This window comes from Grammomys surdaster, unplaced genomic scaffold (genome assembly GCF_004785775.1).
Source record: "Grammomys surdaster isolate TR1022 unplaced genomic scaffold, NIH_TR_1.0 125671, whole genome shotgun sequence".
Classification (NCBI taxonomy): Eukaryota; Metazoa; Chordata; class Mammalia; order Rodentia; family Muridae; genus Grammomys; species Grammomys surdaster.
The window spans coordinates 252,183-268,502 of NW_021620508.1; the positions used below are offsets into that span (position 1 = coordinate 252,183).

The window sequence follows — 16,320 nt, forward strand, 5'->3', positions numbered from 1 at the left end:
CCGGACTCAGAAAGCTTGGAAGCTTCCATGATTCACAAGACCCTCCCTGCGGCTGCACAAATGGCGATCAGTCTCTGGGGAAGAGCAGGATCTTCGATGAAGCCGTCTACACGTTGTACAGAAAGTCTAAGAAAGCAGCTTTCATGCATGATATCCCCTGTGCGGGATCTCATGACATCATCCTTGCTGGACCTTTGAGTGATGCAGCTGCTTTAGACTCACCCTGGCTCATATAAGCACCCCTCCATCCTTCTGTAAGGAACCCCAATAAACTCACTAGTTCACCAAACCAGTTTTATGTCGTCATTTCTTTAGTCTGCCATTAGTATCTGATCTGGGATGAAGATAGATGGTTGTTTACACCTCCCCCAGAGAAAGTCACACCACATACCCTGAGAAGGTTCTGTCCTTCCCTTTCTCCTTCTGAGAGATCAAATTCCAAATCTCCAATGACTAGACAGACTTGCCTCGGTTTTCCTATCTGTACAATGGGGTGATCAACAGATTAGCCGAGGAGGACACAGAACAAGGAGTGAAGTGGCCACTGGATTTCAATCCAGGTCTGTGTTAGCTCACACACCTCCAGGACCTCATGTGGTGCTACCTATGGATGGCCAGAGCTAAGGATGGGACAGAGGAGAGATACCAGGTCCTCTTGGCTACAGAAGGCTCAGTTTATTTCACCAGGAGGACCTGATTCCTCTTCTTGCCACAGATAGGACGGAAGACCACCTTACAGAGAAGCCCTCCAATGACCAGTATGGAGACAGTCAGCAGTATCAACTTCCATCCCCTAAGAACAGAGTCTGCGTTGGCCAGCTGGATCCTGGACTGCCAAGACTTCTGGGCTTTGGACTGCCTTTCAGCATCCAGCAGATACACAGCGGGTATGGGGTTGAACTGGGCTATGAGTTCCTGCTCCACAAAACATCTGTAAGTGGCCGGCTGGAAGACCTTCAGATGCTGGCCACCGCTGTGCAGGTCCATGATGGTGCTAATCTCCTGGCCAGAGAGCTGGTCCTGCCATGTCAGAGAGCTGTCATTGACTTCCCAGTGGACAGGCCTGTGTGGGAGGAACATAGGGTCAACGTTCAGGGTCCTGGAGAGAACGGCTTTGTGTTCCCTCCACGGAACACTATAAAAGTTAACGGTGGGGTGATCAGGAAGAATGGCCTGGGAAGTGTCTAGACCTAGACCTCTGACTGGCTGGGTGGCCTGAACCAAGGACACTAGTTTCTTGAATAGCCCTCCTAAACATCACAATTTGTCCACAAGGTCCAGGCTAGCTAGACCTAGGTCTTGAGCTGGAATAGTGTCCACCCAAAATCTATGCATTTCCCAGAATCTCAGAATGAAACCTTATTTTGAAACTGGGTTGATGTCAATGTGTTGCAATGACATCATATTGGGGGTAGACTGACCTTGACGTCTAATAAGTCCGGTGACCTTTTAGAGCCAAGGCAGATAAAGCTATCCGGGATGAAAGCCAAGAAAAGACGGAAAGGGGATGAGCAATGGAGCTTCCAGGCCGGGAGCCTCTGATTCTCACAGAAGCTAGAAAAAATCAGGAATGGATGCTACCCAACCTCTGAGAGTGTGGAGAAGGATTAGCCGCAGCTCCCCACGCAACCCCCGACAGCTTGCTTCTCACTTCCAGGCTCCAGAGTGGTGAGAAAATACAACCATTCATTATTATTAATATTGTTGTTGTTGTTGTTATCATATCATTATTTGGTTTTGAGACAAGGTCTTATTATGTAGCCTTGGCTAGCCTGGAACTCACAGGGATCCACTTGCCTCTGCCTCCCAAGTGCTGGGATTAAAGGCGTGCGCCACCACTGCCCGGCCAGTTCTATGATCTTAAACTGTAGTGCTCTGTGCTGGTAAATGAATACGACTCATTTCGGGGCCAGCATATCTAAGAAAGCAAATTAAGGAAGCCAGGGAGCAGAGAGGAATGGGAAGGAGGTAGAGATAATTCCACCTCTCTACACCATCCACTGACCTCCTTCCTCCAGCTTAGCCTCCACTTTTTCCACTGTCTCTCCATTAACGCCATTCAGCTATGACTCCGTCAAGGAATTAATCTTAGGACCCAATCGCTTCCCTAAAACCTGTCAGTTAGTATCCAAGCCCGTAACACATGGCCTCTTGGCAGGGGAAACCTTCATATCTAAATACTAACAATTCATATTCATCCCCCAACAGTTCTTGCTCGTCCTCAAGCCAAGTGCGTTCACTTAATCCATACCCGAGAGTTCCCAGCAGTTACGTGTGTTCATGTATGTGTGCGTGTATGCGTGCAATTGTGCACGTACATGCATACGTGTCCATACATGAATGTGAGGCCAGGGGTCCATGTCTGGTATCTTCTTCACTGTTTACCTTTATTTTCTTTTAAGGCTTCATTCATTCATTCATTCATTCACAATTTTTATGTGTATGAGCATTTTGTCTCCGTGTGTGTGTGTGTGTGTGTGTGTGTGTGTGTGCATGCACCACACGTGTGCCTGGTTTGCCAGATCGTTAGATCCTCTGGAACTGGAATTATAGACAGTTCTGAGTAGCTATGTGGGTGCTGAGGACTGAACCTGGGTCTTATGCAAAACCACAAGTGCTCTTAACTGCTGGGCCATCACGTGTGCGTGTCTGTGTGTGCACACGTGTGGAGTGCAGGCGGCTGGAGCTGGAGTTACAGGAAGTGTGAGCCACCAGACATGGCCGCTCAGAGTCAAACTCACGTCTGACAGAATAGGAAGCACTCTTTACCACTGAGCCGTTCCTCCAGATCCTCAACCTTTATTTCTTGAGACAGAGTCTCTCCAAAATTCTGCTAGGCCGGCTAGCCAGTAAGCTTCAAGGATCCTACCTATCTGTGCCCCACCCCCTTCCAGAGCCATTGTCGCAGATGTATGCTCTCAGGCCTGGTGGGTGTTGGGGATCTGATCTCAAACCTCCATACTTGCCCAGCAGGCACCTTATGGATAGGCGTGGCCCCAGTATGGACCTTTCAGACAGCAAGGCTGAAGGCAAAGGAGCCAACGGAGGCCAATTGTTGAGGGCTGTTACTGCAGCAGCAGCAGCAACAACAGGGGCAAAAGAAAAACTTACTCTGCTGAGACTTCCCTCCCCAATATAACTGACAGCCAGAGGCAGGAGCAGGCAACCTAAGTGTCATCACTGCGACACAGACAATTTTCCACACTTCTGTAGAGACCAAGACCGGAGCAGATTTGACTTGGAACTTTTAGCAATTTTTCACTAGGTCCAGAGTCCTTCCGTCTCCAACCAGGTCTGACAAGTCTACCTCAATTAGTCTTATTGCCACATTATTTGCATATGCACACTCAGACCCAGCTAGTGCCCTGGCACCTCTCTGAAATCAGCCTCTCTCAAGTTTTACCAACAGCATGGCTGCAGGAGTCAACAGAGGAGGGAGAGAGAGAAAATTGTCTCTCTAAGACTCCTGGGAGCACATGAGCTCACTCCAAGACTGGCAGTAGCTACAGGCAGAAGAACTATTGCCTACCTCAGCTTCCAAGACCCCCAGACTCCTTTGAATTTGTCCCTTCAGTGGCTTCCCATCTTCCGAGATCCACTACTTCTGAGACCAGCAGCGTCATGCTTTGAGACCTGCTGCTACAGAGACCTGCAAGTGCTCTAAATCTCTTATGGGCTCCTCTGACCTTGCTGGATGTTTCTTCTGGCCATGTCTGGCTACATTCTGACACTGACAGAGAACACCACAGTTAGACTCAATTATTCTTGAACCACAAACTTCATACAGCCATGTCTTTCTTCCCTCTCCGGTCTCTCTATCTTGAACCTCTGTTTTACTCCAAGTACCTTCCACCAGATCCTTGAGAATCTCAAGGGCCCAGAGAAGTTAGCCACGCTTCTTGTGTGAGCAACCCAGCTTTTGTAGTTTTAGGACTTGAGTTCCACAGAATGTGTGTGTCGCCAACACTGACAGTTGTGATGCTATTTCTCAGCCTCTGCATTATGGGGTCATCACCCACTCAGAGATCCTCTGGCACTGGCTACCACGGCTCAGATCAGTGGTTTTTGTGGAATTCAGACTGCCTTTATCTTCCAGTTGCCTCTCTGGAGGCCTTCCCATGGTGGATGGTTATGTGTGTGTGAAGCCTGAATTGCTTGTGTGGGCACAACTTTCCTGGAAAGTGACTCTCCACAGTTACTGCCTTGTGTGTGGTCACACCACTGGGACTTGTTTTGGTCTCTTATGCCAGCACTGTTAAGGGTGTGCTGAAGGGAGAACCCACAGAGGACAAGGGGAAGGTCTTTGGGACTTGTGGGTATCACCTCATTGTTGGGCTTTTATTCTTTGGAGCTACATAATATCTGTCTACACTCAACCTCAAAACAAGTTCACAGAGAATCACCAGAAACCCTTCCTCTTGCTTATCCCGTAGTGATACCCTCGCTCAGTCCTCTGATCTACACCTTGAGGAGTCAAAAATTCAGTGGGTGATAAAAAGATTGGTGGCTAAAGACTCAAGTTAGTGAGAAGGAACACTGCATGCACATCTTGGTCTTGGGGGAAGATGAGGCTTTTAGGCCTTATTGAGGCTCAGTGGGTAAGAACACTGGCTGTTCTTCCACAGGACCTGGGTTTGGGTCCCAACTTCCACATGGCAGCTCACAAACATTTGTAACTCCAGTTCTAAGGGATCCAGTGCCTTCTCTGTCCTTCTTAGGCAGTACAAACACACACACGGTGCACATACATATATGTACATACATGCAGACAAAATACTCATACATATCAGATAAAAAAAATCTTTTAAAACAAAAGGTATAACAGCCTACTGGGAAATCACTCTGACCTAACAATTTCCTGCATTTCAGTGATATCTATTCTTGCTCTCTACAGAAGAGGGTGTCAGGGTTGGAGAGATGGTTCAACAGTTAAGAACACTGGGTGCTTTTTTCAGAAGACTGAGATTAGATTCCCAGCACCCACACGGCAACTCAAAACCACCCATAACTCCAGTTCCAGGAGACCTGACACTCTTCTGGTTCCCAAGGACACCCCCATACACACACACACACACACACAGTGCACATACATAGGTGCAGGCAAAACAACATACAAGAAAATATATCTTTTTAAAAAAAATCCAGGAGGATCTTCTGGGATTCCACTAACTTGGGCCTGCTTCTGGTCATTCTCGAATACAAAGGAGGTGTGACCACTGACAGACAAGAAGGATCTGATCTGTGAGGGATAAGCCAAGACTCTTGTGCATCCTTCTTCAGTCCAAAGTAGCTTTCAGTCGCCCTCCTTTTGGAGAAAGAGTCTCGCTATGTAGCCCCAGCTGGCCTAGAACTAGCTATGTAGATCAGGATGGCCTCAAACTGAGCAATCTACCTGGCTGTGCATCCCCAGTGCTGGGAGTGGGCATGCATACCACCACGCTGACCCAGCTTGCACCACGCTGACTCGGCTTGCACCACGCTGACTCAGCTTGCACCACTGCTGACTCAGCTTGCACCATTGCTGACTCAGCTTGCACCACGCTGACTCAGCTTGAAATCCCTTCAGATCAGCCCTTTGGTATAACACTGTACCCTGACACAGTATATACACACACACTAAGTATTGCTACTAATTCTGAATATTTAAATATCACAAAATACATTAATAAACAACAAAAATGTTTCTCCTTGTCACCTAGGGCATATTTTGACATCATTTTATAGAATCGGTGAGATCTTTGTTCTTCGTGTTGACTACAATGACTTTATTTGTTCTAATAAAATGCTTAATAGGCTTAGCACTTTTTTCCTTTTCATGTGTATGTGTGTGGTGTTTGCGTGTCTGTGCCTTAAGTATTCACCTATGTGCAGATGCGTGCACATATGTGTTTGTGTGTGTGCCCAAAATCGATGTCAGAAATCTTTCTCAATTTTTCTCCTGCTTTGTTCCTTGAAGCAGGGTCTCTCAGTAAAACCCAGAGTTCATCGATACAAGAACTCTCTCTAGCTAGGGATAACCAGGCTACTATCTTTCTCCAAGGACTCCCTGTCTCCACATTCCACGGCTTAAAGAACAGGTGAGCCACCACACCCACACAACATTCATTTGGGTTCCGAGGATTCGGACTCCTGTCTTATGGATTACACAGAGAATGTTTTAACTGTTGAGATATCTTCCCACCCCCAGTTTTGGCCACATAAAAAATGTAAAACTTGTGAGGCATAGGTAGGAGATCTCTGTGAGTCTGAGGCTAGTCTGGTTCCAGGATAGCCAGGGCAACATAGCCAGACCCTGTCTTACAAAGAAAGCAAACCAACAACTAAACAAACAAATACAACAAACTATTTGCTTTGGGGACCAGAGAGATGATTCAGTGGTTAAGAACACCACTGCTCTTGCAGAGGGCCCAAGTTTGGTTCTTAGCACTCATGTCAGGGGGCTCAATATTACCTAACTCGAGCTCCAGAGGATCTGACCTCGGCAGCTAATTCAACTAATGTACACATAACCACAAGCATACAGACACATACATGCAATTAAAAAAATAGGAGCCGGGCGGTGGTGGCGCACGCCTTTAATCCCAGCACTTGGGAGGCAGAGGCAGGCGGATTTCTGAGTTCGAGGCCAGCCTGGTCTACAGAGTGAGTTCCAGGACAGCCAGGGCTATACAGAGAAACCCTGTCTCGAAAAACCAAAATAAATAAATAAATAAAGAATAGGAAATGATAGTAAGTTTAAAATATTCACATTGCTTTCGACACATTCACCGTAGCTCGCAAAACTCTTAATTCTCGCTCTTAGACACGTTACATAGATCCACAGACTATTTCAAAAGTAATGTTCCATTTACAATGCTTTAAACAGAGATTAATCCTATAGGTTCCTTTATGCGACTATTACAAGCTGAGTTAAACTACCAGAGTAAAGCAGAAAAGCAGGACTCAATGAAGAAGAAGAAAAGAAGCCCTCAATGAGGCAACGGGAGCCTTGACAGAAGCCTGCCCTTTGTTCAGACCGGGACCCTGAGTGATGTCAACCGTATTCACACTCCAGAGAAAATTCCACTGATTTATTCGGAAAGCCATGTTGCCAGTGAGCAGCACGGTTCCCTGAATCTTTGAGGAATCTTATTTCAAACAATAAATAGAGAAATTAGTAAGTGTGAGACTCTTAAGAAAGCAAAGCAAAACATAAAACAAAACAAACAAAAAAACCTCTTCCCGTAGAATCAGTACCCTTTTGGACACACATTCTTGCAGTATGTTTCAGATTAAAGAGATGTGTCCAGTATCTTTGGCTTCATCATTGCTTTCAACAGACTGACGTACTAAGATGCCCTTGCTAGCCTGGCACAGATTCACCATGAAGAACCCTAGGGACAAGGGACCAGAAACAGAGCTGGTGTAAAGGTCCCATCACCTGTAGATGGATGCGAAGGGGCAGGTGAGCGACGCCCAGTTGGCCTCCATGAGCCTGAAGTTATCGAAGATGATGTAGTCTCCACCCGTCAGATGTCCTTGGCATGTCACATGACAGATTTCCACCTGCATCTCAGGCCTTACTCGGGCGTGAAACACGTTCGTGCCTCCCAGGTAGAGCCCACAGGGTACAGGCTCCTCCAAGGGTTCCTTGATGTAGCAATAACCCAGACGTTTGCGCTCTCCCAGTTTCTCACAGTTACTGCATCTCTGCCAAGGTCCCCACTGGGTATACACTACCTCTCTGTGGCCCAGGTTCAGCGTCTCGTTCATTAGGGGCTCCTGACCCAGGTTTTTATGCGTGGCATGCAGTCTAGTGATATCCTGGAAATCAATCTTGTAACTGGTCACTTGGGTTCCATTCTTGTCCTGGCATTGGTAGAGGCCCGTGTTGGAGGGTGATGGGTTGTGGATATGGAGACCACCTTCCAGGTTCTTTCTCATATTGGGAACACTGGACAGGTTGATGGGTTTACCATCTCCGTTGGGCCCAGAGAATAACCAGTGTGTATCGGAGATAGCACATTCCAAGAGAACATCATTGTTGGAGAGGAGAGCCAGGTAACATACCTTGGCCTCCGGACAGCTGGCAGGAATGTGGGGCCCTAACACTGGGAGAGCAAAGCTGACCAGTGCCCACAGGATGGTAAACATGGTGGACTGTGGAGATGACTGTGCACTGGCTGCCAGCCTGCATATTGTGAGGTCACTCATGAACTCAAGCCTTTCAGTCTTTGGCAGTGAGGTGAACCAAGAAGCTATGAGGCCACTAACTCCCTTTGTGACAAGAAGAAATAAAATTTGCCTAGTTGGGTCTTTCTCATCACTTGCTATGCCAAGAGGGCAGTTTCTGGCCCAGGCACATAAGAACATTAAACAACTGTTCTTACATGTGTAGACTGTGTCCCAGACACAGCCTCACTGCATAACCCTGGCTGGCCTGGAATTCATTGTGTAGCCCAGGCTGGCTTTGAACTCACAGAGATCTGCCTGGCTCTGCCTCCTGATAATGGAATTAAAGGTGTGTGCCACCACACTCTACTTTTTAAAAATCATCTTATTTGTGTGTGTGTGTGTGTGTGTGTGTGTGTGTGTGTGTGTAAGAGAGAGAGGAAGACAGAGACAGAGAGAGGGGGGAGGGAGGGAGGGAGGGAGGGAGGGAGGGAGGGAGAGAGAGAGAGAGAGAGAGAGAGAGAGAGAATGTGTCCTGTGTGTGTACAGAAACCTGGAGAGCAGAAAAGGATATCAGATTCCAGGGAATCTGATACAGTTATGAACAGACAGTTATGAACCTCCATGTAGGTGCTGGGAACCAAACTCAGGTCCTCTGGAAAAGCAGTCAGTGCTCTTCACCACTGAGCCAGCTTTTCAGCCCCAATCCTGGGAGATTTTTTGGTTTTGGTTTTGGTTTTTTATATGTGTATAGGTGTTTTACCTATACCTATGTCTATAAACCACATGTGTGCCTTAGGAAGCCAAAAGAGGGCATTGCATTTCCTGGAGTCACAGAACCAAACATAGGACCTCTGGGAAAGCAGCCAGTGCTCTTAACCACTGAGCCACCTCTCCCTGACACACTTTAAAAAAAAAAAAGATTTATTCATTTAGTATACAATGTCCTGCTTGTACATATGCCTGCATACCAAAAGAGGGCACCAGATCTCATTACAGATGGTTGTGAGCCACCATGTGGGTGCTGGGAATTGAACTCAGGACCTCTGGAAAAGCAACTGGTGCTCTTAACGGCTGAGCCATCTCTCCAGCCCAGCATACTATTACATCTTAACCCTGGGGATACAGCAGTGACCAAATTCTCGCTGTCATGGTTCTGACTTCCTACATCTCTAACCACCCCACTCATGTTAACTCCTGTCTTATTTTCCAGAGCATCCCAGCCAAGCAGAGGCAGGCCTGCTTCTGGACCTTCACAGAGATTGGTCTCTAACTCTTCCTCCAAGATATCTGCAAAATGCATCTTAAATAAAGACTGTTCACAGTTTCTTCCACACACACTCCCCAATCCTTTCTTAAACATCTTCTCAGAGCGGCCTAAATCAGTGTCACCTATCAACCATGGGGTGACCCAGACATGATTTCCTTCACAGTCGCCCATGCCCAGGTGTTTGGTGACTATCAAGGATCAGCCATCATTTGAAAAAAGTAGCAAGGCGCCTGCCACCTTTGCAATACACGAAGTCACACACTACCATCTCTGTCAGCTGTGGCAGTGACATTTTAAAAGACTGCTAGGCTGATGAACGTGGACTAACCACTCCTAAGGAAAACAGGGCTTGGTCATTCTTGTGGTCTCAGCTGCTCCACAGAGAACCATGCTTTTATAGAGATTTTTGTTGAAAGCTACCTGATTTTTTTTCATTTGTTTACTTTGGATTTTGTCCTTTTTATACATATTCACTTATTCATATGTGTGTGTTGTGTGACAAAACTTTTCCTGGGGAGTCACCACATACACACATGTCCCCTCATCCCAGATAGGGAACACACAACCAAAGGGCAGATGCCACCTAGCTGCTTGCTTAGGATTGGGATTATTTACAGGAGCTGAAACAGCTCAAAGGCAACTGCATCACCAAACCCCACCCCAGTATCGGTGACAGGACACAAAGCTGGGAGCCTGGGAGACTTAGCAGGTTGGAGGGCGTTCTCTCCAAGTGCCTCAGTTGGCCTAAACCCCTTCCAGGCTGCTCAGCTGTTTTCTGTTTCCTCCAAGCAGCTGGTCCAGTCTCAGAATCTTCTTTGCAGCTTTTATTATTTACCCTGGAAGGAAGAGGCCTAGTGAATCTAGTCAGCTTCAGGGACTTCCTGAAACTATTTTGAGTTGTTCAACTTCCTACTGAAGGAGCTTCCCTGCAGGATGGAATGTTTCAATCTGGGGCGGGGCGGGGGGAGGGGGGAAGACTGTTACACAGTTTCCTGTTGTGTATGTATGCCTGCACAAACGTGTATGATTCCAGGCACACATATGGTGACTATGTGGAGGTCAGAGGACAACTTGTCAAAGACATTTCTCTTTCTCCACTATATTCTCTCTAGGGACCAAAGTGAAGTCACAGGATTTGGTGGCAAGTGCTTTTAACCATCTGGAAGATACTGTTTTGGTTTTTGAAACAGAGTCTCACTGTATAGGCCTAACTGGCCTGGAACTCTCTATGTAGACCAGGCTGGCCTCAAAGTCACAGAGATACACTTGCCTCTGTATTCCAAGTGCTGGGATTAATTTAAAATAATTTAAAGGGAGATATTAGTACTGCTCCTAATGACATACAAAGATAATGGGGCTAGGAATGGTGGTATGTGTCTATAATTTCAATATGTAGGAGGCAGAAGCAAGAAGATCCTGAGTTCAAAGCAACTCTGGGCTACATAATGAAAACAAAGGGCTGGGGATAGCTTAGTGGAAGAATGTTCTAGAATGCATAAAGCTTTGAGCTCTATAACCACAGAAAAGAAAGCAAAACCGGCTGGGCAGTGGTGGCGCACACCTTTAATCCCAGCACTTGGGAGGCAGAGGCAGGCGAATTTCTGAGTTCGAGGCCAGCCTGGTCTACAGAGTGAGTTCCAGGACAGCCAGGGCTGCACAGAGAAACCCTGTCTCGAAAAAAAAAAAAAGGCAAAACCAAAAACATACTATAGCTCTATGCAGGTGCCTTTTCTATTCAATGTACAGGTGTCAGTTTCTAGTGCTGTGAGGAGATACCGTGGCCACAGCAACTCTTAGGAAGGAAGGTACTTGACTGAAGTTTACTCAGTTTCACACGTTTAGTCCATTGTCATCATGGCAGGAACCATGTCGGAACGTAGGCAGACATGGTGCAGGAGCAGTAGCTGTTCCACCGGCAGCAGGAAGAGAGAACAGCTCTAGGCTTGCCACAGGGCTTTCGAGAACCCCAAAGCCCATCCCTGCCAGTGATACACTTCCTCCAACAAGACTGCATCGCCTGGTCCTTCCAAATAATGCCACTCCCTGGGGACCAAGCCTTCAAATGTATGAGTCTACGGAGAGCCATTCTCATTCAAACTACCACGACAGGCTAAAGTCAAAACCTTCTTGATACTTCCATGGAATAGATAAATTCATGGGGAAAAAAAAATTCAATGATACCATCACAAGACAGAAAACTTCAGAAATTAACTCGGTAATTTAAAATTTACACACACACACACACACACACACACACACACACAGAGAGAGAGAGAGAGAGAGAGAGAGAGAGAGAGAGAGAGAGAGAGAACTGGAGAAATAGTTAAATAGCTAAGTTCTACATCCAGATCCACAGCTAGAGACAATATGTCACATCTAGCTGTTCTCTGCTTCCTGCTCCAAGATGTAAGGAGATCCCGCTGCCATGGAGCCTGTCCCACATCACATCTTCATGCTAATGATGGACTGTATCCCGACATGCTATTGCAATGGGACCAAAAAGCCTCCTGCTTCTGCCAACATGCCCTCATGGCCTCCTACCTTGTCTTCCCACCACAATCAACAACGTCCCTCTAGAACTCAATGGCAAGTGTGGCCTTTGAAAGCTCAGGACCCTCAATACCAAGTTCTCAGCACAAAGGAGATTTATTTGACCCAGAAAGACAGGTCAGGGATTAAGAGACAAAGACAGGAGACAGAGGACAAGGGCAGCAGGGGAGGGAAACAAGGGAGAGCAGGCAGGGGTATTTGTCCCCCAGTGGGACAAAGGACTGCCTCTGGTTAGAGAAGAGACAGACACGGCACATGTAATTAATTAATTAATTAATTAATTGGTAATTTATAAAGGTTCAAGGGGAAACCCCTGTTAGGATGAGGTGTTTAATTTCAATTGGGCATATTAATCATGTGAGCCAAAGGAGACTTTTGATTGATGGACTTCAGTACTTTGATAGCTGGACCTTGGTAGCCTCTGGAGAAGGAAGTGGCCACATACGGAGAACAGACCTTGGTGGCCAGCTTTATAAATGTATTCTAACAGGTTTTAGCAAGGCAGAGAAGAGAAGGACAAGGCCTGCCGGTGCCATGCACGTCACACTCAAGCCGGCCAGAATCCCTTCAGACTTGGCCCCTAGAATCAAACTCTGTTACTTTTCTGTGACCAAGGCAACTTACAGAATGAAGAGTTTATTTGGACTTAGGGTCCCAGGGGACTAGCAATCTATTATGGAGAGGAGGCATAGCAGCCAGCAGCAGGCAGGGCCGTGAGAGCAGGAAACAGAGATCAGATTTTCTGCCCCATTCCAAAGCAGATAGCGAACTGGGAGTGGTATGAAGCCTTAAACTCTAAGCCTGCCCCCAGCGAGGCAATTCCTCCAGCAAGACTGCCTCTCCCTGTAACTTGTCCAAAGAGCGCCACCAACTGGAACCAAGTGTTCAAACACCTAAGCCTGTTGGGGATATTTCTCGTTCAACCCCTCCAGGATGAAAATAAGGAAACACGAAAGCCACTGAAAAACACCCACTGGGAAGTGGGGAGGGACCACCTTCACATGCCTAAGTAACTATATACAGTCAACATTTTCATTATAAAGGAACCATTTAGGGTGTGGTCCTAACCATCGGAAAATACATTATTTCCAATGGTCTTAGGAACTGAGGTACCACTCAGTAGCAAAATTAAAAAAAAAAAATGCTACAGTTATAAAGTAGCAATGAAAGTAATGTTATAGTTGGGAGGGGGTCACAGCATGACGAACTGTATTAAAGGTCACACCGTTAGCCAAGTTGACAACCACTAATTTAGGGGCTAGAGAGGTGACTAGGCCATCCAGAGCACTAGCTGTTCTTCCAGAGGAGCCAAATTCCATTCCCAGCACCTGCAGGAAGGGTCACAACCTCTTAACTCCAGGTCCAGGCAACCCCTGGCCCTCTTGTGGTCTCTCTGAGCATTGCACACATGATGCATAGACATACATGCAGGTAAAACACCTATACACATAAAAGACAAATATAGAGATCTTAAATAAAAAATAACTATGTGACTCTTATGAGAAGTAAAAGGAACAATTAAAAAGAATTAAAATATCATCCACAGTTATAAAAACCAAGGACATTCAGCAAGGGAACATCTGAGGAGCTGTCTTCCAGAAAGTTTTCTAAGTCTAGGTTTGGGGGCTGTTTTTAGTTTGTTTTGTTTTGCTAGTTTGTTTGGTTTGGGCTTTATTCTTTACACGGGGTCTCACTACATAGCAGATTTGTCTACATTTCTGCCAATAGTTTTTGCATGCAATAACTACAACTGTTGCTATTTTTTTTGTCCAATAATAATTATGTCCTATCACGACCCTTTGCCATGACAGTCAGAGAAACAAACAAACACATGCCAGGTGTGGTAGTACACACTCTTAATCCCAGCATCCAGACAGAGGCAACTCTCTTCTGAGTCCAAGGTTAGCCTGGTATATACAGCAAGTTCCAGGCCAGCCAAGGCTACACAGTAAGACCCTGTCTCAAAAAACAAAAAATAAAATAAAATAAAATAAAAAGAAGGGAAAAAAGTCTAAGACATCATGCCCTGGTGCAAGGACAGAGAAACAAACCATATCCTTCAGAATCCAGCAGCAGGACCTCACATCAGTGTTTACATCAGCTGAGCTCGGGTTCCAGGCTGCCTGTGTGGGCTGAAAATAGGTCTTTCTCTGCATCATTTGCCCAGATCCCAGCTCAGACGCTATTTTCCAGTGTGGAAATATCTAAGCAAATCGATCCCTCTAGACTCTGACCATGAAGGCTTCTGGGTTGGGAGGAAGAGCTTGCTTGTCTACTAACAGAAACCCCTAGCACCAGATAGCCTGGGAGACTGGGCCTGGGTGAGGGCCTAAAGAAGAGCTGTTAGCATCGCGCTCCTGGTCATTACCTGTAGATGGAAGCCAAGGGACACTTGAGTCGAGCAAGGCTGTTGGGTTCGTCCAGCTCATATGTGTCAAAGACGAAATACGGCTGGCTGGTTTCCGTGGCGGTATCACAGGGCACCTGGCAGGCTTGGACCTGGAGCTCAGGCCGCAGGCGGTTATTGGCCACCTTCCCCTCTCTCAGGTAGAGCCAACAAGGTATGGGCTTCTCTAGGGGCTCCTCCACATAGCAGTAGCCTAGACGTTTGCGCTCCCCGGGCTTTTGGCAACGGTTACAATGTTGCCAAGGATCCCAGCGGGTAAAAACAAGTACGTTCCCTCCTAGGTTCATGCTCTCATTTCCCAGGGGCTTCTGGTCCAGGTCTTTGTGTGTGATGTGCAACAGAGCTATATCCTGGAAGTCGATCTCATATTCTACTACACGGGCCTGGTGATCATCCAGGCAGCGGTAAAGCCCTGTCTGGGAAGGCTTAGGGTTGGACAACTGCAGGTCGCTCCAGGGCAGTACCTTTACATCAGGCCTGGAGTTGACCAGAGACAGTTTGTCCTCTAAAGATGAAGAAAAATACCAAAGTGCTTTGGGGTAGTTACACTGCAGGACCACGTCATTGCCTGAGAGCAGGGCATACTGACACACATTCTTGTAGGGACATCTGATTAGTTTCTGGGCCCAGAGCATGGGAAGAGAAAGACCAACTAGCCACTGAGTGGCTAACATGGCTGACTAAACTACACAAGGAACTTCAGAACCTTCTTGGGCTCTGTGACGTCACTCACAGAACTTGGGCACCGCCAGCCCTGTGAACTGTGGTCCAGCGAGTTTCTAGACATATACATCAAATATAACAGCTTGAGCTGGAGAGCTGGCCCAGGTGAGAGCACAGGCCCCTTTTCCTGGGGACCTAGGATTGAATCCCAGCCACCCACATGGCAGCTCACAACTGTCTGTAATTCCAATCCCAGAGAATCTGACACCCTCTTCTGTGGACACCAGACACACATGTAATGCACAGACCTACATGCAGGCAAACTGATGACTATAAATTAAAACGGAATTAAATGTATGTGTGTGTTATCTACATAACTTACATGTCCTCAGGAAGTAGATAAACTATTCACCCTCCACACATCCAGTACAGGAAGACAGTGGCGTGTTCTGATGCAAGACATTCCCTGTACTTCACACTTTTGGATCGCAGACGGTTATACTAATTTTGCTGGCACTGGAAAACTTAATGTTGACCTCACGGAACAAGAGTAAAGACCATTACCCAAATTCTTTCGTCAAATGATGCAAGTTTTATTTTCTGTCAGTCGGGGCTAGGTTTCTAAAGCGGAATTTGAGAAAACAGCATCAAATGCAGGAGGAGGTAGAGTTTATATTACCTCTGAAGCTTCAAGGCCAGAGGGTTTTTAAGGGGTTTTGGTTATGTAGGACTTTGGAGGACCATTCCAAAATTATTTGGCAGATCATCTCATCGGGGCGGAGGTCAGTCACAGTGTGAGGTGTAGAACATGTGCAGGAAACGTATCAAAGCGTGGTCAAACACAAGTTTTATAGAAATCAGGAATGACCTAGTAACAAGATGGTTCTTAATCTTGTTTTTTTTTTTTTTTTTTTTTTTTTTGAGACAGGGTTTCTCTGTATAGCCCTGGCTGTCCTGGAACTCACTCTGTAGACCAGGCTGGCCTCGAACTCAGAAATCCACCTGCCTCTGCCTCCCAAGTGCTGGGATTAAAGGCGTGCGCCACCACCGCCCGGCGATGGTTCTTAATCTTAAAATGGAGTCATGCTGGTCCATCACTGGGAAGTGGGACCCAGTTAGTAGGACTATGGCAGTGTCCTTAGGTCTATTTTGTCCCTGTCCTCTTCCTGTCTGCCTCTCTGTGTCCTGGCATCCATGAGGCAAGCAATGAACTTGGTTCTGTGCCTCTCCAACCATGCAATGCAAGTCCCAAATGATGTAGCCCGCCAGCCATATCCAG

General features: G+C 46.7%; 1 protein-coding gene across 3 annotated transcripts in view; it reads right to left on the bottom strand.

Annotated features, from left to right (window-relative positions):
* Nucleotides 1-290: 290 nt before the first annotated feature.
* The window catches only part of Fam187b (family with sequence similarity 187 member B), a 36,565-nt gene continuing 20,535 nt past the window's right edge, over nt 291-16,320 (bottom strand). The window contains exons 1-2 of one of the 3 annotated variants that reach the window (XM_028787667.1): nt 14,340-15,077; nt 291-1,063 (exon numbers count right to left, since the gene is read on the bottom strand). In XM_028787667.1, coding sequence (XP_028643500.1) covers nt 676-1,063; nt 14,340-15,052 — 1,101 coding nt within the window. In that variant the 5' untranslated portion in view covers nt 15,053-15,077 and the 3' untranslated portion in view covers nt 291-675. Of the gene's footprint in view, nt 1,064-7,420; nt 7,768-14,339; nt 15,078-16,320 lie in introns of those variants that run through there. The other 2 variants (XM_028787668.1, XR_003713949.1) reach the window with 2 other exon arrangements.